Source organism: Corapipo altera, unplaced genomic scaffold (assembly GCF_003945725.1).
Source record: "Corapipo altera isolate COAL_440 unplaced genomic scaffold, ASM394572v1 62, whole genome shotgun sequence".
In the NCBI taxonomy this organism is placed as follows: domain Eukaryota; kingdom Metazoa; phylum Chordata; class Aves; order Passeriformes; family Pipridae; genus Corapipo; species Corapipo altera.
In genome coordinates this window covers 10,670,983-10,692,120 of record NW_020884894.1, presented here as the reverse complement: position 1 = coordinate 10,692,120, position 21,138 = coordinate 10,670,983, and the positions used below count along the sequence as shown (strand labels likewise).

The following is a 21,138-nucleotide window of genomic DNA, read 5'->3' as shown; positions in this document are numbered from 1 at the left end:
TGGTGATGGACAAGATATCCCCAAGGCTGGAGGTGAGAGCTGAAAGAAAGAGAAAAACCTCAGCTGGTGAAGGAATGACCACGTTGAGTGCTTGGCTCTGTGCAGCATGGAACCAGAAAAAGCATAACCTCTTCCCCCAAACTCCTCATCTAAAAAGAATCTGTGCTTGCAAGCTGTGAATAAGCAGCTTATAAATAGATGGAGGAGTGAATTCTCCTTTGTTTGCAGTATAGTTAGTGTCTGTACTTTGAGGGTGGAGTGGTGAGAGGCAAGAGCTGGTTTTGTGAGCTGGCTATTTTTAGTGTGGCTTGGTGATCCGGTTGGAAGCCCTGGGTGGGGATCTGAGCAGAGGTAATGGACAGCACAGAGCAGACTTCCTGAGCAGCAGCTGCCAGGTTCCTGATGCTGGACCTGACTCAATTACAGCAACAAAGAGGATGATCTTACAGCACAGTTCTTGTGCCTGCCTTCCACAGATACTGTTGAGACACTGGATGTGCTTGAAGCTGTGACCAGTTTGTGATGCAGTGGGTTATAGCTGTGTGATGTTGCACAGCTCATGTTTGTGGGTCTTCAGCAAGACTCCTGCTAGTAGCAACTCCTTGGATGCTACAAGGCTGGCACATATTGCTCTGCAGAGTGGTGTATGAGCTCCCTTTGGTGGAAGTAAACCTGGATAATGTGCAGGCTCTCTGCCCCTTGCCAAGTAACTGCACAGCACCATCTGAAGTTCTGTCTGCCTGGGGTGGAGAAAGAAGAGACTAAGCTGATCATCCGAAATATGGGATAAGTTGGGAGCAAAGTTAAAGGTGTCTGGTGTGTGAGTCCCGGTCTGGGCAGACTGGGATTCTTGTTTTGGAAGGTACAATGTGTGCACCTCCAAGCTGGCAGCTGGTGCCATAGGCTGGTGGTCACAGCCAGGCAGCTTACACTGGGAAATCCTCCCTGGAGGCATCATTGTCTTCTGCCATCCCCTTTCTTCTTCTTCAGAGATGTGTGTCTGCTGTGTCTCTGTGTGCTTGTATGGGCTTCAGGAGATGGTGGTGCTTGTGTCATTCTCATTGATGCCAGTTTCTTGGTTCCCTTAAGCAGTACTTGATCATCTTCCAGCCTCTCTGGGAGCTTTGGGAGCCTCTCATGCTGCCACTCCTGCCATGGTCTGCAAGAGGCACCTTGCACTGGTAGGTCCTTCACATGTTCCTCCCATGGACCGAATCCTGAAACCTTCATCGTGGGACGATCTCTCAGGATACCTTTGAAGTGAGATGAAAAACAAGGTGCTTAAATTCTGTCCTCAGAGGTTGGCAGCTCTCTGCCCTGAGACGCCTCTGCGCTGTTGCTGGTGACACAGAAGGTGCTGACGAGCACTAACCCTTGGCTCAGCAGGGGTGGCAGTGCTTGTCCATGGCTTTATTTGTTTGTGTCAGGTGGAGGGAGGAGCACAGGGCGACATTTCGACCCAAACACATACCGTGCTGCTTGGTATTCATCCTGGTTATGGTCTAACCTGTTCCCTCTGTTTGCCTGGTGGTTTTAGCCTGGTAAAAAGCACTTACCCTCGCATTAAAGCACTTACTCCTCACATAAAGGAGTGTGGAGCTGGAGCTGTTGTCCTTTTGAGTGCATGAAGTGCTGTGTGGAGTCAGTTGTGGCATTTGCAGAAAGGTAAAAGATTGCAGAATTCTATCTAGGTAAGTTTTCATTGTTCTTTTAGGCTTTTTATGAGATGATTCCCCTCAGCTCCCTTTCTGTTGTTTATTTTCTGCTGTTTTATGTCCTAAATCATCTTGGATTCAGTGAGAATTTACCCAGAAGACTCCAGTTTTACTTGGTTTTGTTTGCAATATTTGTCATGCCAACAGGGCATTAGGTAATTAATGACACACTGTGTTTTATCTGTTTAAAAATATTATGGAAAAACTTGCAAAAACTTTCCAGTATAGGATGTTAGCTGAACCGCCTGACATTCCTGCCTCAGCCCAGACCATCCCACAAGTACCATTTTTTTATATGGCTACATTGGGATAGATGCTTTGGTTGCTGGAGGTGGTTAATAGCACAGTCCCTGCTATTATAACATGGGAAGTGGGAAAAATGAGGATGTATCAGGGAAATAGGTATGTGGTTTTTAAATGACAGTGTGTGTATGTTTGAGCTGGACGCCCTGAAAGCCTGGGAGCCCCAACTCCCAGGCTCACAACCATTAGACTTTTGTTGAACCTCGATATGAAACATAAACAGGAATAGGTTAATGTACATGAAAGAAGGTTTGGAGGTAGAAACTGTTTACAGCTGATAGAAAACCTCAGCTTGATGCTTGGTGTTCCCAGGATGGTGTTTGCACATCTTATCTCAGGCTCCACTGCAGAGTGAGCTTTCCCCCTACCCAGGCTACTTGTTGGTTTGAGATTTCTTACAGTGTTTTTTTTTCCAGTCAGTTTTATGGCTCTTACTGGGATTTAAAATCAACCAGAATCTGAACATGGTTTTATTGTAACTGAATGCAAGCCAGGCTGCAAAAAGAATCAAAGGTCACTGCTTGGGACCACACTTGGACACTTGTTTAACTGTGTGCATTGATCCCTTGGCTTTTAAAGGGATTTCTCAGTATGTTTCTGCTAAAAATATGTTTAAACAAACAAAAGAGAATTCTCTCAGCAATTATGGTCTGTGGTGCATGGTATTAATTGGATGAGTTGCTCCCAGTGCATGTGCTTGTCAGGTAACCTAGTGAGGAGGGATTCAGCCAGGTCTGTGGTCTCAGCTAGATCCACCATTCCCATCCTCAAAGGGAACAGGAATCCCACAGGCAACCCCAAACTTGGTGTTTGACCCCTGTGCCTTTCTAAGGACACTTTAGGGTTCCGAAAACTGTACCCAGTTCCTCAAATACTTTTACTTGGTAATTGAAACCACCATGGTTATTTGTGTGCTGCAGAGGATTATTAGTTTATTTATCAATATCTGCTTTAGCTTCACCAAGGCCAGTTTGAATTTTAACCTCAGATGCACGTGAAGGTCTTGGCTTGAAAAGTGGGACTGTGCATTTGAGGTTGACCTCTTTTTATGGGATTGTTACAAATACAGTACTTGTGTAGGTTGCTACCAAAAGGATTTAATGACCAACAATGGCTCTAATGCATTTCTCTTCCTGCAAAGCAGCCCTCAGGCACACAGGACTGTCCCTGCAAAAGCTGGAAAGATTTCTTCCTGAAGGATTGCTCAGGATGTTTAAGTGGTTTGTAGCCAAGGTATCAGCACGTGTGATCTGGGTGATGTCCTTGGACTAATCCGTCCTTTGAACCTCCTACTTGCCAGGTCCTGTTGATTTTCTGCTAACACCTGTACAGACATCCACAAGGGAAGTTCAGCACCAGGAGTGGAAGACTAGATGAAGCTGATGTAACATCTGATTGTGCTGCTTCTAAATTACAGAATGATTAGGGATATATGATTTTTCCAGGGCAGGTTAGCTGCTCTGTACTTGCCTAAACCCCATCAAATGTAGCATTTCCTTCCATTTGTGAATTTTTGCAATTCTAAAATTGACCAGGGCTGGTTAGAGGATGACCCCTCTTGTTAGATCTGTAGTTCTTGCTGTTGGTTAGGGCAGTTCTTGAAGGGGTGGGAAGTGCAGAACAGTAATGGCTCTGCTGCTCCCCTCCCTGCCATCTCCTCTTTGTGTGTCTCTGGCATCAGCACATGTGGCTCATGCAGCACCTGCTTTTGTGACTCTTTTGTGGCATCTATTTTTTGAAAACAAAACAGGTATTTTGCTTTGAAAAATAAAATGTAACTCTCCAAAGCTGGCCTCTTTGAAGAATGGATTCAGACAGAAATGGCCTTTCTAAATTATAGGTTTAAAATTACCCTACCATTATACAACAGCTTGGCACTTCTCCAGAAAACTGAAGATGTTTGGAACCTTTTCCACTGAAACGATAATTGCCCAATGAAAACAGGATTTGGGGAAACATAAACTGACATCAAGCTACTCCTTTTTGCTATAAATTATATTGACTCTGCACTATTGCAAAATTACTTTTGATGATTTGACCATGGAAGAATGTAGCGAAAGACTCTTATTACCACACTCCCATGTGCAGGGAAATTGCAGTGCTTCCACTCAAATCTGAGCTTAGACGAGACTTTCCACTGACTTCAAACAGCTCTGCCTTTCGTCCTCAGAGTTGCACAGGCCACTATTAAAATATCTTTAAGGTTCTTAACAACCAGGTGTTTCCTTTGTGTGGCAGGATGGAAGTCACTTTTTTTCTTCTTCAACCAAATTTTCAGTATTTGGTTTGTTTACTCCAAGCTGCCTTGAAGGCAGTGATGGACAGGAATGAAAAACTCCCGAGTCTGACTCTGAAAAAGAAACAGATATTTGTGCAAAGTGTTATTTTTCCCCGTGAAACTCTCTGTTGCAGGATACAGTGGAGTTTACTAGTATACTGGAAATCATTTAGGAAGTTTTTAAGATCTAGATCAGCAAATGGATAAACAGATGTGGAGAGGTTTGGGAGAACATGCCTAATGCCCAATGGATGCTGTCTGTGAGCACTGGAAGTGCCCAAGTGAATCGAAAAAACAAACTTTCCCATGGACTGGGAGCGACGTCTTTGTTTGGCTCAGTTTGCCTACCTACTTTATACTACAGGGTGGAAAGGCTTATATTTTCCTCTGTGTAAGAGAGTAAAAGATGGATGTTGCTCAGAGAGCCTGTTGGGCTGGTAAAAGTGAACTGTCAGGGGACTGACAACATATGAATGGAGTTACCTTGGAGATGCAACAGAAGACCAACAACTAGACATTGAGGTTTTAATGAATGCCTGCCAAGTGAGGCAGAACGTGTGAAAACAGCGTGGCTGGTCCTTGAAACAAAGGACTGAGGTGCTGGGATGCTGAAGGAACTCAAAGAGGAGGAGGAGGAGTGGTGTAAGGCCACACCTGAAGTCCCTCTGGGGCTCTGAGCCCAGAGGAGCTGTTTGAAAACATTTATTTCTGTGTGTCTTGTGTGCAGTCACTCAGGAAACCGTTGGCAGGCCCATGAAAAGGGGCAGCCTTTAAGTGTTGGGTTGTGCCTGATGAGGGTATCAATAGCCTGCTGCGAGAGAACAGAGAACAAAATCAGTTAATTGACAGGAGTAAGGGATTTTGATTATACATACACCTAAACAGCCCAACTTACAGATAAAAGCAAGAGCTAATTTCCAACCCTCTTCTGAAATGAATTCTCTGCCCACTCCCTGCTTACAGTATAAACTCCCAAAGGCATCCTAGACTGACTCCAGGTAAGTTTGAGATGGATTAGTAAAGCAAAAGTTTTCTCTGTGTGTGTTCTGCATCAGGATGTCACTTGGTACCATTGAATCAGCTGAGCTAGAGGGCAGATGACTGAGTGTGTGTAGATGTGTAGATCTGTCACTGCTGGGATATTTGCCCAGACAAGGATTACATCCCATGGGGCAAAGGGCTGAGTGCTCACTTCTGAACTGGAGCTCCCTCCCCTCTGCTGCAAAGGCACGGAAGACTTGGTTGTACTGAGATCTTCAGGGTCTGGCTCTTTATTTTTCCTGTGTTTCCAGTAATATGGGATGATTCCTTCTGTGGAAGGCCAGAAGAGTGCTCTTTGGATTTTTCTCAGTCGTTCAGCTCAGCACCGAGAAGTTCACTCCAGCCCCTTCTCCTGAAGTGCTTGGTGGGTGGGCCAGTGGGAGTATTTTATTGCTGCAGTTTTGAACCTGACTTTCCCTGATGGGATTTGCTGGACATAAGGCCAATACTGATCTCAAGTGTGCTCCAAGGGACCAGTCTTGTCCACAATGGCTCAGTAAATTCACCTCTTTACACAGTGACCTTGTGGCAGGCCTATATCTGTTTATAAAAAAAAAATACTTGAAATATGTGGGGGTTTTTTGTTGTTTTTTTTTTTTTCATATAATTGCTTCCTATCCCTCTACCTTGAGGGTGATTTTTTTTTCCCCATATAGAGTTGTCTTCAGGAAAGCTGATGTTTTGTGACTTTAGGAAATGTGCTCTCTGCTGTGTGAGAATCTGTAGTATTTGTTAGGGCCTTGGAGCCGAGGTTGTGACTAACTCCTGTCAAGGAAAACTACTCGTATTTAAGGCAGCTGGGGGTTTGTTTCCTCCATCAGGCATGGAAAGGGGTGGAGTGGGAATCCCTGGCTCCCTTCCCCTATATCAGATCACACTCTGTGCTGGGTCAGCCAGTGTTAGAGCTGGGAACTCTTGTCTCGAGTCCCTGCACCATAAGTTACCATCCGGCGATACCTCGCTGAGTGCTGAAGCCACACGTCCTCGTTTGGTCATGGGCTTGGGTGGACAGAAGGACTCCCATTACAGAAAGGTCTAGCAGGTCAGTCTAGCTTGCTGATGAGCAACATCAAAGAAGTACCATCAACACCAGAGTGATTTCCATGGAAGCTCAGAGAAAGGTTTGAAAAACACTTTGCCTCGTGAGAGGATAATTGCAAACGTTTGCATGTAACAGCCCAGAATGCCTAAAGTTATAGGTGCTTGCTTGTCTGTGCCTATGGGAGGAAGAGCATTTACTGTATCCATGTATTTTCCTGAGTGGATGAGAGCATTCATGCCAGCAGGGAATTCAGCCTCGTGGGAGTAAGGCCGAAGGGAGTCTGCCTGTCTGGCCATCAGTGTGCTGGAGCCTTACTCAGAAACTGGGACCTGACAGCTACACTCTGCTGCACAAAACCCAGCAGTGTTAATGGTGTTGCCAAATTTAACTTCCAGCCATCTCCCAAGCTGTTTCTCATTAGCTGTCCCAGTTGTGTCACTGCTGCTGACGGGAACTGGCCTCCACAACCTGCTCTGTAAACACACTTTCCAGAGCTCAGCTTGGACAATGGTTGTGGCTCTGCTGCTGCGAGTCCCCTGGGTTGGATCTGGGTCCATCCCTAGGAAAGGATTACGAAACAGAAGGCTCATATCATCACTGTTTGTTTATGGTGGTTTCAGGAAATGTGGGAGCAGCGTTACAGAGAGGATCTTTCCATTGAAGCCTGTGGATTCTCTGTAGAGAACCTGTCTGCTCTGCACTGCAGTAGCACTGATCTTAGTCCAGAAACAATTCGGGTATTTTTGGCTGCGCTTTGGAGGAATTCATTCAGTCTAATGGCATTTCAAAGAGGAAAAACAAAAGTATCCAGGAGCCTGAGGTTTGAGAATTTGGCTGTTGCACACTGGGTGGAATTCTGAATGGAAAAATAGAGTGGATTTCTGCTATGCAGAGCTAGTTGTCCAGACCTATTGCGCTACCTTGTGTCAATTAAATACTACAAATAAAAACTACAGGATGTCTGCCACTAAATGCTCGTGTTCAGTTGCCTTTCATAGGTTCAAGATTGCCTGTAACCCAAGACAGAAATAAATATGTATGTTGAATTGCTTTGAATTAATTTCCATTAGCAGTATTAGCTACCAGTATTGCAAGGGCTTTAGATAATTTTAATAATATGATAAATAAGCTGTGCTCTCATAAGTCAGAAGGTTGTAAGGCAATTGCAGAGTGAAAGCTTAGGGTAAGTGCAGGAGATGAGCAGGCAGCTGAATGTGCTGGTGTAGAGCACAGCTGAAGGAGGCTGTAGTGTTTTGTTGTAGGTGCCTGTTGAGCCCATAATTGTAAAAGGGGGGAAATCTTGAAGCAGAAGAATCAGCTTGAATGCTCTTCTGTCTCCTGGATCCCATCTGTAATTCACCCAAGCCTGTGCTGGAGAGGTGTTGCACACATGTAAGTGGAACTTGCTAACATTCATCAGCTAACCAGGATGTGCCAGGTCCCTGGCTCCAGCATCTGAGGGCACTGGGCTCTCCCTGACCCCTCCATCCCTGCCTGTGCACTGCACGGGGGGTGTGAACCCTGCTGTGGGCAGCCCAGCAGGGACAGTGCTGCCTGCTGTTGCCTGCTGGGCTTTGGTCAGCACGGCTGCCTGGGGAAGACAAGGGAGCTCAGGCTGTGAATCTCTCCACCACAGCATCATCAAATCCCATTTCTCTTTGCAGCGGGGCTGTTGGACACTTTGCCTTTTTGTTTGGCTGGTGGAAATCCTGAGAGTGAGTGGGGCATTGGGCGCTTTATATTGTTGTTGTCACTCGGGAAAGATTTGCTTACTAGTGATTGCTTATTTACTTATTTTAATTAAATTCAAATGGTGGTTTTAGACGCTGAGACTGCCTGACCCTATGTTTTGTGAAAGCCCATTGATGCAAATAATCCGTGTTTATGAAAAGCTGAAAAGTGTGGCAAGTATGGTAAATTTTGCAAGGAGCCTGGCTGGGAGGAGATGCTCTAGTCCTTCCTGCCAGGTTGTCTGCATTGGGATCAGAGTGTTGAATCACAGCAATGTGCAAGGAGCAGCAATATTCTCCTCTGTTCTCCATATGGAGATGGCCACTGTGGGTCCCATGGGGAGGATGAGTGCAGCACTGCTGTTAGCCAGGTCATGTTTGCATGAAGTGCTGGGGGAAGGACCTAATGCAAAACCCCTGACCAGACTTGTGTCCCCTTCCAGAGATGCCCTGGATGCTGCCAGCGTGCTCTATAATCGAGTTGATGAGGGTGTTCACCGACTGGTGATGTTGTCAAACAAGCGCATCCAGGAACTGGAGCTGGTGATGGAGTTTGAGAAAGTGGAAGAGTGTTTTAAGGAGGTAAGGCCTGCCTGTCCGTTCCAGTGGCTGCCTGCTGCTGCCCTTCAACACTGTGTCCCACAGCAGGAACTGGAGCTGTTGGTCCCTTGTGTGGAGGTGTACAGTGGTGCCTGGAGATGCTTAAAAAGAACAACTGAACATAAGAATTTGGGATAGAGTTTTCAGATGTGCTGAGAACGAACCCACTGTTCTGCCTGGTATCTCCTGATACCAGGTAAAAGTCTCCTGGCTTCTCTCTAGGTGCGGACCAGTCAAACCCCATAAACATCTGTGAGGTGGCTCGTAAGTAAGCACCACATACTGGTGGGTGCCTTTTTTTGACCCTGCCAGCAAGACTGTTGGTGAGCCATTCTTCATGCTTCACCTTGAGAAGCAGCAGAGCGATGACAGCAAGCTGATGCTAAGCCTGTGTGTCCCCTCTGGGCCATATGTCCTGCAGGGTTTGCTGAATGAGCGTGCCCCACACTAGCTGCCCATCCCTGCAGTGCACTCTGTTGTTTAGATTCCTGTGCTGTGCTCAGGTCCCTGATACCTGATAAGCCCAGGCACACTCCTTCCCCTCTGGGTGTAGCCACAGGCAGATTGGTTTGCCTTTGGGTGCAGCCCTGTGTACAGTCTCCAGGCAGGAAACAACCTCTTGTCCTTAGCCCAGGAGCTGTGCTCAACCCCCCCTGCACTGCTGTGAGACCTTCAACCTCCCTTCATATGGTGCTTGCTGAAGCTCTTTACAACCATGGCATAACTGAAGCAAACAGGCACTGGCTTTCAGAAAGACCTCTGAAACCATGTAGATAGAGAACCTTAAAAAGTCATAGAGTAGCCCAGGTCTGAGTGTCCTACAAGAGCTGATCAGTCTTTCAGTGTTGCAGATCCTTAAGCCTGAAATCAACCATGAGATTATGGAATCACACCATTTCCTGTGCTGGAGCTTATCAACATTGAGAAGGTTCACGTGTCCTTAAAAATCAGTATTAGGACCCGTTTCACCATTGCTCTTCTGGGATTCTGGGCTCCTCTCCTCTGGAGGGAACTGGATTTGCAAAGGAGCCTGTAGCCTACCTGTTGTTTTCACAGGCCGAGGTGGATCCAGTTTTAATGACTTCCCATTTGGAGGCAGACACTCGGGCACCATGCAGTGTGTGCTCAGGACAAGAAGTGTGATGCAAGAACCTGGTAGAGACTCTCTTAGAACCATATAGGTTCCTAATACCAGGCAGAAATGTAAAAAAGGCACAAAGGCAGGCTCTGCAACCTGTCCCTGCTTTAAGTTGAACTTTTTTTTTTATTCAGTTGAGTAACACTGACTGTTCCCAGCTTACTTTTCTTGCAGATCACTAATGATGGCAGCAGCTGCTCCCACTTTTAAGCCTGCCTGGGACCTCTAGGCAGCAGCAGTGTCTCTCTGCAGTACTGAGAACCCACCCCAGTGGGCTTGTTCTGTGGGTACAAGACTAGGAGTTTGTCCTGGACTGTGCAGTTGAGTTGGGGTATGGATTTAGATGATACAGGAGAACAGGATACTTGGGCGTTAGGAAACACTTAGTGGGCGTTAGGAAACGCTTAGTCTGTCCCTTCCCCCAGGTGCAGCTATGCCTGGAGCATTGCAGACAAGTTTACCAGCCTGTTTTTAAAACCCACTGATGATGGAGATGCTGTGTTATCCTGCCTGGCCTCCTGGGACTGCTTTGCTTTTAGGAGGGTCTTGTTAGTCAGTCCTCTACCCCTGTTTGAGGATATAGGCTGATAAGTGCAGCAGTGGCCACACTCCATCGAGGAACCTGCAGTTGCTGCTTGGTTTTGTGGAGAACTGCCCTCAGAAAACCAGTATCTGAGAGCCCCAGAGAACTGTGGAACACTGCAGATGGGGAGAATCCATCAGTACCCTCACAGTGACGTAGTTCATGTGCTGCCAGTCAGAGAAAGGAAGTGATGTAGGAAATCTGGCAGCAGGGAGATTTGATCCCAGTTGGGGGTAACAATAATAGGAATGTCGGGCCAGTCTGCAGGTTCAGAGCTCACATTAGACCATGGCTCACCCGAAACAGAGCCCAAGCAGCTGCTTGCCCTGTTTATGCCTGAGGCTAGTGAGCAACAGCAGAGCTTTGCAATTACTCTGTAACCTGAAGTGGAAAAACTCCTAGCAGGAGGCTCAGACTGAAAGGCTTGGATGGGGGGAGCAGTCTACACACACATTCTTTCCAGTAATGAGATGACCAGTCTTATGAGAGCAGTTCCTTGCTCTTTCCACATAAAGGCCTACACTGGTGAGTAGCACAGGGTGACTAATAATGGGGCTTATCCCTTTTCTCCTAGGTCAGCAGTTGGATTGAGAATGTTGGCAGAAAAGGGCTAAAGGAAACTGTCAACCTGGATGATTCTTTGGAGATGCTGCTTCAAGCGCAAAAGCAGTTCAAGGAGTTTGATCTTGTTGCCAGTGTAAGTGTTGTCTGATTGGAAAAATATATTCTCCAGTGTCTGAGTTGGTAACACGTGTGTCTTGTACATGCTCAGCCAAACCCACGATGCTAAGAGGGATCATCACCAAGGTGTGTGTCATTCCTTCACACTACCCAGCATCCCTGCTCTCCTCTTGGAGGAAAAGCCACCAGCTCAACACCTTAGTAGATGGCATTTGCCAGTCTTGGGGAAAATAACTAGTGGGATGGAAGATGGATTTTTTTGGTTACTCCTTTGATGTGCTTGTAACACGGCCTTTTTTGATCCTAATTGACCCATGGCCCTTGCTGTGTAGGCCTTTACGAGCTGCTCTGTGACTGGTGTAACTCATAAGAGATCAGGGCTCCAGAATTCTGCTGTAAACTAAGACACCCCTGCTCATGTGATTTGAACTTTAAAACCCCATCTAATTAGCCCTAGTTGTTAATGACCTTGAAGACTACCTGCTGTCCATGTCGGGTCTCAGTCCTCACATGCAATCCGATTTTGTTTTCAGGAATACTGCAAAAGGGGACAGGAAGCATTAAAGAAGATGGATCGATGGGAAGACTTTTCCTCTGTGGATGTGCATTCTTACAGGGTAAAGCTGCAGACCTACAGAGATCAGCTGGAGGAGTTCTGCACTGAGCTGGATGAAACCAGGCACCGAATCTGTGAAACAGTCAGGCTGTATGAATTCTTTGACAAGGTAAGACAAGGCATCTGCTGCACAGAAGAGGGTGTAAAAAGCCTGCTTGGACTCAGTCCAGAGCTGGGTTTTGTATGAAGGGTGTGGAGTGTTTGCTCCAATAGGGAGCTGGATCTATAACCTGCAAAAGTTCCCTCACGCTCATGTGTCAGCAATGATTATTTTCAAGTCAGTGTGTGGAAGAAGGCGAGGGGGTGTATTTCAGAAAATGTCCACATCTGTTAAACACAGAGGTTTGCTGTTGTCTGAGCTGGAGCTTTTAGATCCCTTTCATGGCCCCAGTGGACAGAAGGATCATGGCAGTGATGACAAGGGCCAAAAGACTGGTTGGTCACGTCCAGTCTTGGCCACCATACCAGGGTGGGCTGCCTGCATTTTGTTCATGCTGTATCCTTACACACTGGAAAATTCAGCCTGTTGGCCCACCAGGATTAGCACCCTGCTCTTCAGGGGTGAATACAGCCCAACTCCTCCCCTGTGGAGGCCTGCTTGAGGAGATGGAGTACCAGAATGGGGTGCTGGGAAGTGTGGCTGAGGGAACAAGGGGACTGGGTCGTCCCAGGCATCTGGGAAGCAGGAGGAGAGAATGCGTGTGGTGACTGAGTGCCTGACTTCACCAGCTTGATTTAATGCAAATGCAGACCTTCAGCAGACCTGCAGTTGGGTTTGATGTTCTTTAATTTCTAAAGTTGCAGATGAATAAGCAGTAGGATTTTCTAAGTGCATTTTAAAATACAGCTTTGGCAAGCAACAGAAGGCCAGGGAGCCTGTGCTTCATTTATTCCACACTTGTACAAACATTGGGTATTGAAGTTCTCAAATTCCAGAAAGAATAGACACTAAAAGTTAAGCTGTACCAGATGTAGGTGCCACTTAGTTGCTGTCTCTGAGCTGCCTTGGCAGCCAGAAGTGCTCAGGGGAGGGGGGAGGAAATTCAGCTAAACATGAAAACATGGAGAAGCATCCTGTGTGAGGCAGGAAAGTGGAGAAGGCAGCCTGGAACATTGCTGTCAGGGCATGTGAGGATTGAGTTTGTTTGGTGATGCTCTGCAGGTCTGCTCTGGCTCATCTCTGCAGTTTGCTGTGCAGGTGGGGGACCGTCTTGCTGTGAGAATGTGTAATTTTTTTCCCCCCTAAATGGAAAGAAAAGTGCTTCCTGTGCCATAGGAGAATGGCAAGAACCTGTGCTCTGCTTCCTCACTGAACACAGGCATTCAGGGGCTGCTCTGGTCCCTGAACATGCCTTGCCATCACAGGAGATCCTGGGAAGGATCCCGAGAAGGGTGGGGTTTATCCTGTTTCTTCTGAGAACCTGAGACACACAAAGCAACAAGCCTATCTTGGCATATTGGCAATTCTGTGGTCAGGCCAAACATTGGTCCTGTAAGAACCCACCCAACCAAAGCTGGAAGTCTCTGGAGCACATATGTGTACTGTAGCACATGATCATAGAACCATAGAATGGTTTGGGCTGGAAGGGACCTTAAAGGAATCATCTGGTTCTAACTCCCCTGCCATAGGCAGGGATGCCACCCACTAGACCAGGTTGCTCAGGGCCTCATCCAACCTGGCCTTGAACTCTTCCAGGGATGGGGCAGCCACAGCTTCTCTGGGCAACCTGTGCCAGGGCCTCAGCACCCTCACAGGGAAGAATTTCTTCCTAATATCCAACCTAACCCTGCCCTCTGGCAGTTTGAAGTCATTCCCCTTCCCCTGTCATTCCGTACTTTTGTCAAAAGTCCCTCTCCAACTCTCTTCAGGTGCTGGAAGGTGCTCTAAGGTCTCTCAGGAGCCTCCTCTTCTCCAGGCTGCTCCATGCACTGTTCAGGCGTGGTATCTACATCAGGGTGGTAGCTCTTGGGCTCAGGGTAGTTGGACCTGCCTCAACAGCAGTGTGTTCCTCTACAGCTTCAAAGCCTGTCAAAAAGCCTGGGCCATTCCTAGGGGCACAAATACTACACAGACCCCAGCAGAGACCCATTTCTTTTCTGAGAGCATGACAGCTTCTTTTTGGTGGATGAAAACTGTGGGTTGTGCCTTTCATGCTGCACTGCCCCAGTGAAAATGGAAGGATGGTGGCATGGTGTGTTTGCACACTGCTTTGGTGTGGAGGAAGAGCACCTGGCTTAGGGAGGAAGGAGGATTTTGATCTCACTGGTTTCAGTAGAACTATAAACAATGCTGGTGGTATAAATATACCATGTGTGTATTGTGAGCCAGCGGCCAACCGAAACCAGGAGTGCAGGGGGATACATCCTGCAGCTGTAGGACCAGGGCAGGAATTGCTGCGTAGTATGAAAGTTCTTTCAGTATGATTTTGATCTCCAGAACACTTTCTGCCTTCCCAAAGCAAATTCAGTGGCGTGGTCTGGGAGGTGGGGGGTAAGCAGATTTTATCTAAACTGATTTCACTCTCTCCTGATGCTGAGCTGCTTTGACCTTCCCGCAGCGATCTTGTCAGTGTGTGTCTAGCTCCCTTCTCTCTTCCCTAATGTCTGAGGGGATATCAACAGCAGGAGTCTACAATAAGCAATGTCCTCGATTTTCCTTCTTGTAAGGAGCCTGCAGTGTGCCAAACCCCAGGATTTGGGGAAGAAGCCCGAGGATGCGTAAGCAATGTACACTATGGTAATGAGCTGGCAAGCTCAGCTCTCAAACATCTCAGCATGCACCAAGGGAATGGAGCTCCCACCACAGGGATCGTGGCATTCATCCCTCACGTACCTCACTGCCTCCTGGGAATGGGAGGCTCTGTTGTGCTGGTCCTTCTGCGTGTGGTGGGCGAGTGTTTTGTAGGACACTGCTTGTGGCTGCAGGACAGACCATGGAACAGGACAACACAACCCCATATGGCCTGTCAAGATGCTCTACTGTGTTTTTTCACTGCTTGGCAGTTCCTGAAGGCCTGTCAGAGCTCCCTGTGAGGAGGCAGGCTGAGCTGGGCCAGACCACATGGAGCTTACACATGGGCTGGCAGGGTTCCCTCCCCAGAGCCATGGCTGGTGCCAAGCTGGATGTTTCCATTTGTCCTCGCTTCCTTTGTGGCAGGAGCCCTTGGTGCCTGACAGGGGCTGGATGATGGCTGGGCTGAGGCAGGAGGAGCGGAGAAGGAAGCTGCCTTCCCCACCTCTGACTGTGGGCTGGAGGATTGTTTTTCAGTACCACAAAGTCAGTGTGGGCATATTCGGGGACCTGCCATCTTCCTGTGGCTTCAAGCCTGGTCTGGCTGCTGTCCCTTGTTTACCCCAATTCCAAGACTGCACTGGGATCTGGCACCACACAGCGCTTTGGGGGAGAACTGGGAAGCTGAGCAAGCAAGGGTGTGTATGATGTACCAAAAGCACTGATGTCTGTTTTGTTCTGGGGGGCCTGCAAGGACAGTCCCCAGTACCCTTCTCTCCTGCTGTCTATCCTGGCTTCACAGTAACACTGCCATAGGTACACCATCAAGGCCAGGAGCAGCCACAGCAGGTTTCCCTCTCCTTGCTGTCTCCTTAATCTTCACGTTTTTTCCTTTCTCAAGCTTTCTTTGGGTGAAATTATTTCTCAGATCACTCCTATATCCCACACTCTTGCCTTTACCAAAAGCAAAGTGCAGGTTACCTGGATGGCAGGTTTGAAATGGCCCATGTGAGAGCCGTGTGCCCTGTTGGGACTGCAGCACCCTCCTTGCACTGTCCAGTGAGCCAGAGCACAGAGCATGGTCTCTGCCAGCCCTGGGATGACAATCAGTCCTGCTGAAGGTTGGGAGCAAAGGTGCATGATCCTTGCTGGCAGAAGTCACTGTGGAAGAAAGCACTGACCCAACCAGAAAGGGCAGCGTCCCATCACACTGGCTCAGCACCTGCATACCCTGTGGTGATGTGGTGCCCAGAGCTGAACTGCCTGTATCATTACTGGAGGGCCTGAGGCAGCTCCAGGGGCTTTTTCCTGCTTGTCAGGATGTTGTGCAAGATGGTGCTCTGTTGGTGCTCAGGGGACGTGTGGTCATTGCCCTGCCATAGCCTGGGAGCCTCTTGCAGCTTGAGCCCTTGATTTGTATTTGCTTTCTGAGTGAAGCTGTTCAGAGTCCCACTGCTCAGGACTGGTGGAGTGAGGCTGGTTCAGAAGTGGTAGGGTGGCCCATGGTGGGATTTCTTTGGGCTCTGTTCCACAAGCCATTCCTTCAGTGGTGCTCTCTGTCTGAGATCCCTTGGATATCTTCCCCTAAAGGACCCCTGACCATCAGCCTGTGCTGATTCTTGTTCCTCGGTCATCTTTGGCTTTTCTCTGCTGCACACAAGGAGCTGCTGCTTCTGAACTGTGCTTGGAGAGGGCAGAGTGTTACCCAACCTCTCTGTCTTCTGTGTTTTCATCTCTCTGGGAGTGGGTTACCTGTGCTCACGTGTGGTTCTGCCCCCACAGCGGGTTCTCCTCTGCTCTCCTCCTCCTCTGGCTCTCCTCCTCAGTCACTTTGTTCTTTGTGGCTTAGAAAACAAAGCCCTTGGCAAGTGAAGGAGGTGCCTGCCCTTCCTGGGGGAGGGCCAGCTGGCCTGCATTTGATTATGGCAGTGCCTCCTCATCCCTCCCCATTGTCCTTGCTGCTGTAGGAATGCCAGCCTTTTTGCGCTCCATCCCGTGAACAAGTGTTGCTGCTCTGGGGCCCGAAGAGGGGCTGGGGCCCTTCTTCCCATCCCTCTGGCCCCGCTGCAGGAGAGCCTCTCTGCACATCTCCATGCACCTTCCCTCCGAGTTGCATCCACCCCGTCCTGGCTCCGGCAGCAGACGGACCCAGCAAACCCCCTTGTAAGTACCAAGTGTGTGGTGCCCCGGCTGACGTGTGAGCTGGATTGGGATTGTTTGGAAACAATGTAGAGAAGGCTTTTCACTGGGTTGCCTGTGCGTGTCTGTATGCATCCAGCATGAATCAGATTGCTTTGTGTGCAGCTTTTGTGCGCTCAGACAGAGCCCTGTGGGCTCTGGGCGTCTTTGCACGGTCCCTCTGAAACCCAGGGTTGTGCTGTCCCTCTTTCTCTTTATTAGAGACTCTTGCATGATCATTTTGGTGGGCATAATTTACCTGCAGCTGGAAGTTGCTGTGGGGGCTGCAGGCGAGCGGGATGTAGGTGCAGGGCAGGTGGTACCTCTCAGCCTGCCCGGACTTCTGTCAGATGTTGTGGGCAGCGCAGGAGGGGGCTGCTCTCCTGAACTGCTCCAAGGTTTGCTGGGTTGCTGCCCCCCGAGTGATTGAGACCTGCTGGCACAGCGTTCCCAGCTACCAGAGCTGGATCTGATCTTAGCTGTGACAGCAGAAATCCAGAGCATGATAAATAAGCTGCCTTCCACAGATGTCCTTATGTCTCACTTCTCCCCAGAAGTTTCGGAACAGAGACCTGCTGATTACCTTGTTTTCTGCTGTTTCGTTTCTGATGATGTACCAGATATAATGTAACAGATGATAATTTTGAGGATAAAACCAAATCAAGTCCTCTCCAGATGATAAATCCTTTATATTTCTTTTTGCTTAGCTTTTGGGAAGAAAAGAAGGGTTGTGAATGCTGGTCTTTGGGAAACCAGAAAAGATCCTGGTGGCTGCAAGCTAAAAGTGTGATTTTTCTATAACAGGCTATTTGGCACAGTTTGAGAGGTAATTTTACTGAAAGGGTGCTAGGATTCCCTGCTCTGGGGATGTGCTTGGGGAAGTGCAGAGTAGAACTTAGCACTAAAGTGGAAAAAGAGGCATTTGACATGTCTTTACTGTAGCATTCTTGTTGTAAACAGAGACACAGGTCGCTGTGCCAGGATGCTGGTCCCTCACCAGCAGTCCTGCACAGGTCAGAACGTGGCTTTGCCCCCCAGCACCTCAGAGCAAACGAAGCTTTGCTGTGGTTTATAATGAAGTCTCTGGGAGAGGCTTAACACGTGCTGTTCTCTCTCTACCTCTGTGAGAGATGGGCTTTGCTTTTCTGGGGAAGGGCTGCACAACACTCCCAAATAACAGTTTTCATCTGGTTACTGGTACAAGTTCTAAGGATGATGAAGAGAGGTTCAAGAGGCACAAGAGAGGAATATTTACAGTGCCTTCCTGATGCTGTAAAACTGTTTTAGGGGAAGCCACTGTTGTCTGGCTTCAGCATTGTCTGACAGCAGCTGTCTCATCTCCTTCTGTCTTCTCTCTCTCCTTCCTCAGTTGTGCCTGTAAAGTCGTGCCCCTAGACAGACATCTAGTCTGATTTGCTCTCCCGTTTCAGAGGTGTCCTTTTTCATGCACAGCCTGAAGCAGTTGGGGGAATGAGCCCTGGGGGTGGAAAATGGATCCTCTGGCAGAGTTCATGCAAGGTTAATGTGTGAAATCTCTCCCTTCTCCTTCCTGCCGTGTTTTTGCTGGAGAAATCTTCTTGCAAGGTTAATAAGCTTCTCGTGTTTACTTTCCTATCAGAGTATATTCATGTATTAGAAAGCTTCTGCTCTGCCTTGGAGTTAGAGATAGCCCTCTTGCACAGACAAAAAGTCCTGAACACTTACATCTGACCTGCTACAGCTCCCCTGTATTTTTCTGTCTTGCAAAATCAGTGATTTGGAAACTGTTCTGTCTTACAAGTTCTCTAGTAATTCACTGCTAGCTCTAGTGGTGCCCAGGCTATTTTCTCCTGTGTTTCACCAATAACTGTGTTGCCAAATGGGCAGCACAGCAGTGCCCATAGCTCTGGCAAACTCTGTGGCAGGAGGTAAAAGCTAAATAGTTGGCACCAGCAGTCAGTGCTACTTTCTGGTTGCACAACACAGGTGTGAGACTCCTTTGTCTCTCAGTGTTACAGGGCAGCAGCAGTGAATTAATTAGGTTTTTTTCACATGCTGAATCCAAGCACAATTTGAAATTGAGAAGTTCTTGAGTTGAGAAGCTTTTGAGCACCTGTCCCAGCACCTCAGACTCTCTTTAGTGCCTTATGAGGCCTGTGTGGTCTGTCTGTGGCCTGTGCAGGGGGACAAAGCCTTACTCTGTCTGTCTGGGGTCCTTCTCCCTCCTTCTGTGCTGGCTGAATCCTCCTCCTTGGTGGAGGACACAGCGGGAAGCAGTCTGAGGGAGCCAGCTGGTGTGAAGCATCTTTTGGGATGTAGGGTGCTTGCTCCTCATGTGCCTTCCCCAATCCCAGGAGTACCAGCATGTTCTGCCACTGGATGTATGCAGGGGGCAGTGCTTGACATGGTGAAACCACCTTAGCCTTGATTGCCCGAGCACCTCTGTGTAAAAATTCCTCAGTGTCTTTGGCTGCCAGGAGCATAAGCTGACAGTTTTCTGAAAGTCTGGCACTCCTGTCAGGTGGGTTCAAATCTCCTGCAGGATCACAACACTGGGAGCCAGTCAGTCAGCCACGGCAGGGAAACAGCATTTCCTCCCAGCAGGTTTAGGAATTTCCCTGCTCGAGTTGCAGCTAAGCTGTGAGGGGAGGGTGTAGTGCTTGAGGTGTGAGATCTGATGCCAGCAGAGATCTTCCCTCAGCTGGGCCCAGCCTCGTGCATGTGTACAGAATGTTGGATTTGGTGCTTTTTTCCCCCCTCTGATCTTGGGATGGAAGTGGCACAGGGTGACAGATTTTCTGAATGTTTGTGTGCTGGCATCCGTCTGGATGCTGGGATCCTCCGGGAGACTGCAATTCCCTTTAGTCACGGGAGTTAAATAGATCTGTTCAGGCAATCTGGACATGAAGCTCCCCTCAGTGTACAGATGGGACTGAAGCTCACAATGGCTCCATCTGCATATCAAAGCCCTGGACATATGGACAGGGTTCTCCCAGGCGCCCGCTGCCTCTGACCTGGCTCCTCTGGCAGCTCTGTGGGGCTTTGCACCCTCCGTGTACATCTTGGTGTGATCCTAAACTGGGGAGCAGTTTCCAGTCTTGTCAGCTCCCCTGGAGAAGAGGGGCCCAGCAGATGTGCTGGGTGTTTGGGTTCAGCTTCAGCTCCACATCCCCCACGACACAGGCACCTACAGTGCAGTGCAGAGAGATCCCAGATCCCAATGCATCGTGGAGTAGTTAAGCAGAGTTTGGCTCAGCTTGTCACAAGGGAAAGGATGTGAATTGGAGGCTACAGAGAAAGCATCTGCACTTCCCTATCCAGGCCCAAGGGCATTCTGGAGGTTTTGCAATCCCCGGCTGAGCACAGAGAACCTCATTAAAAGGGAGCCAGTGCAGGGCAGAGGGGAGACACCCACCACAGTGCAGTCTGTCCTCGCTGGCCTGCAGGGTGCTGTTACAGAGGGGTGTTTGTGCGGCCTGATGATGCGGCTGTCGGGACAGATGCAAAAGCAAAGCATGCAAAAAACCTCTGGAGGTGACATTAGTCTCTGAACGGGGGGTAATTTGTTGCTGTTGTGCGAGTTGCCAGCTTGGGTGACTCACACATCTCACTGTGACTTGATCTGGCTGGTAAACATGAGGCTCTTGGCCCTCTCCAAAGGAGGGGAGTTATCCCCTTCACTAAAAGAAGCCTGAAAATGTGCTGTCCTTTTCCTCCCCTAGGCAGCAGTTGTACATCCACAAACACACACACTCACTCCTTCAGACCTTCTGCTTGCTCAGCTCAACACATACAGCTTCTTTCAAGTCAGTTTTCACTTGGTTTCATGACTCTGCAGTGACTGGTGTAGCCAAATGAAGGACCAGGCACCAGATTCCAGTTGCTGGGGGCAGCTGAAGAGGAGGACAGCAATCTGCCAAAGCAGATTTCAGCATGCAGTTGGGTTTATAAATGATGAAGCATCAGAAAGGAGAGAGGATAATACCGAGTCAGTGAGACAGCATCTGCCCTTGTTCTGCAAGAAGGGGTTGTGAGCAGAATTTCCTTGTCAGAAAAGCTTTGCTGTGGGTGCACAAAGCTACTGAAAAAATGGGCAGTGCCTCAAATGTGAAAAGGCTGGTTTGAAGCAAAGGCAAACATTAAAGTTTCTGATTTTACTGGGAGCAAACTTGGCCCCTGGTCTTCTGGACTTGGAAGCTTTTAAATGTTGAGAAAATCCGTATGGTGAGACAGAAAAACGGGGAGAAAAATCAGTACAGAATCTGTCCAAGGAGCAAAAAGGGAGCACTGAGGGAAAGCTGCATGTTGTTGGCTGTTGGGAGATTTTCTGCAGCTGTGTAGCCAGGGAAGCTGTGAGGAGGACAAATCTGGCACTGGCTGCCCAGCTACCCAGGGAGTCATTTTGTACATACACACACCTATAAACACCCACACGTGTGTCATGTATGTGTACATGTGTGTCTGTGCACAGAGATGTAGCGAAGCTGGCACAGGGTGCCCCGTGGAAGCTCTGAGTTGCACTG

General features: G+C 48.5%; 1 protein-coding gene across 5 annotated transcripts in view; it reads left to right on the top strand.

The window, feature by feature from the left end:
• Positions 1-21,138, top strand: part of PLEKHG4 (pleckstrin homology and RhoGEF domain containing G4) — an 83,463-nt gene that overhangs the window by 45,812 nt on the left and 16,513 nt on the right. For all 5 annotated transcript variants that reach the window (XM_027646516.1, XM_027646515.1, XM_027646519.1 and 2 more), the window contains exons 11-13: positions 8,553-8,691; positions 11,005-11,127; positions 11,645-11,836. In XM_027646516.1, the coding sequence (XP_027502317.1) occupies positions 8,553-8,691; positions 11,005-11,127; positions 11,645-11,836 (454 nt within the window). The remainder of the gene's footprint in view (positions 1-8,552; positions 8,692-11,004; positions 11,128-11,644; positions 11,837-21,138) is intronic.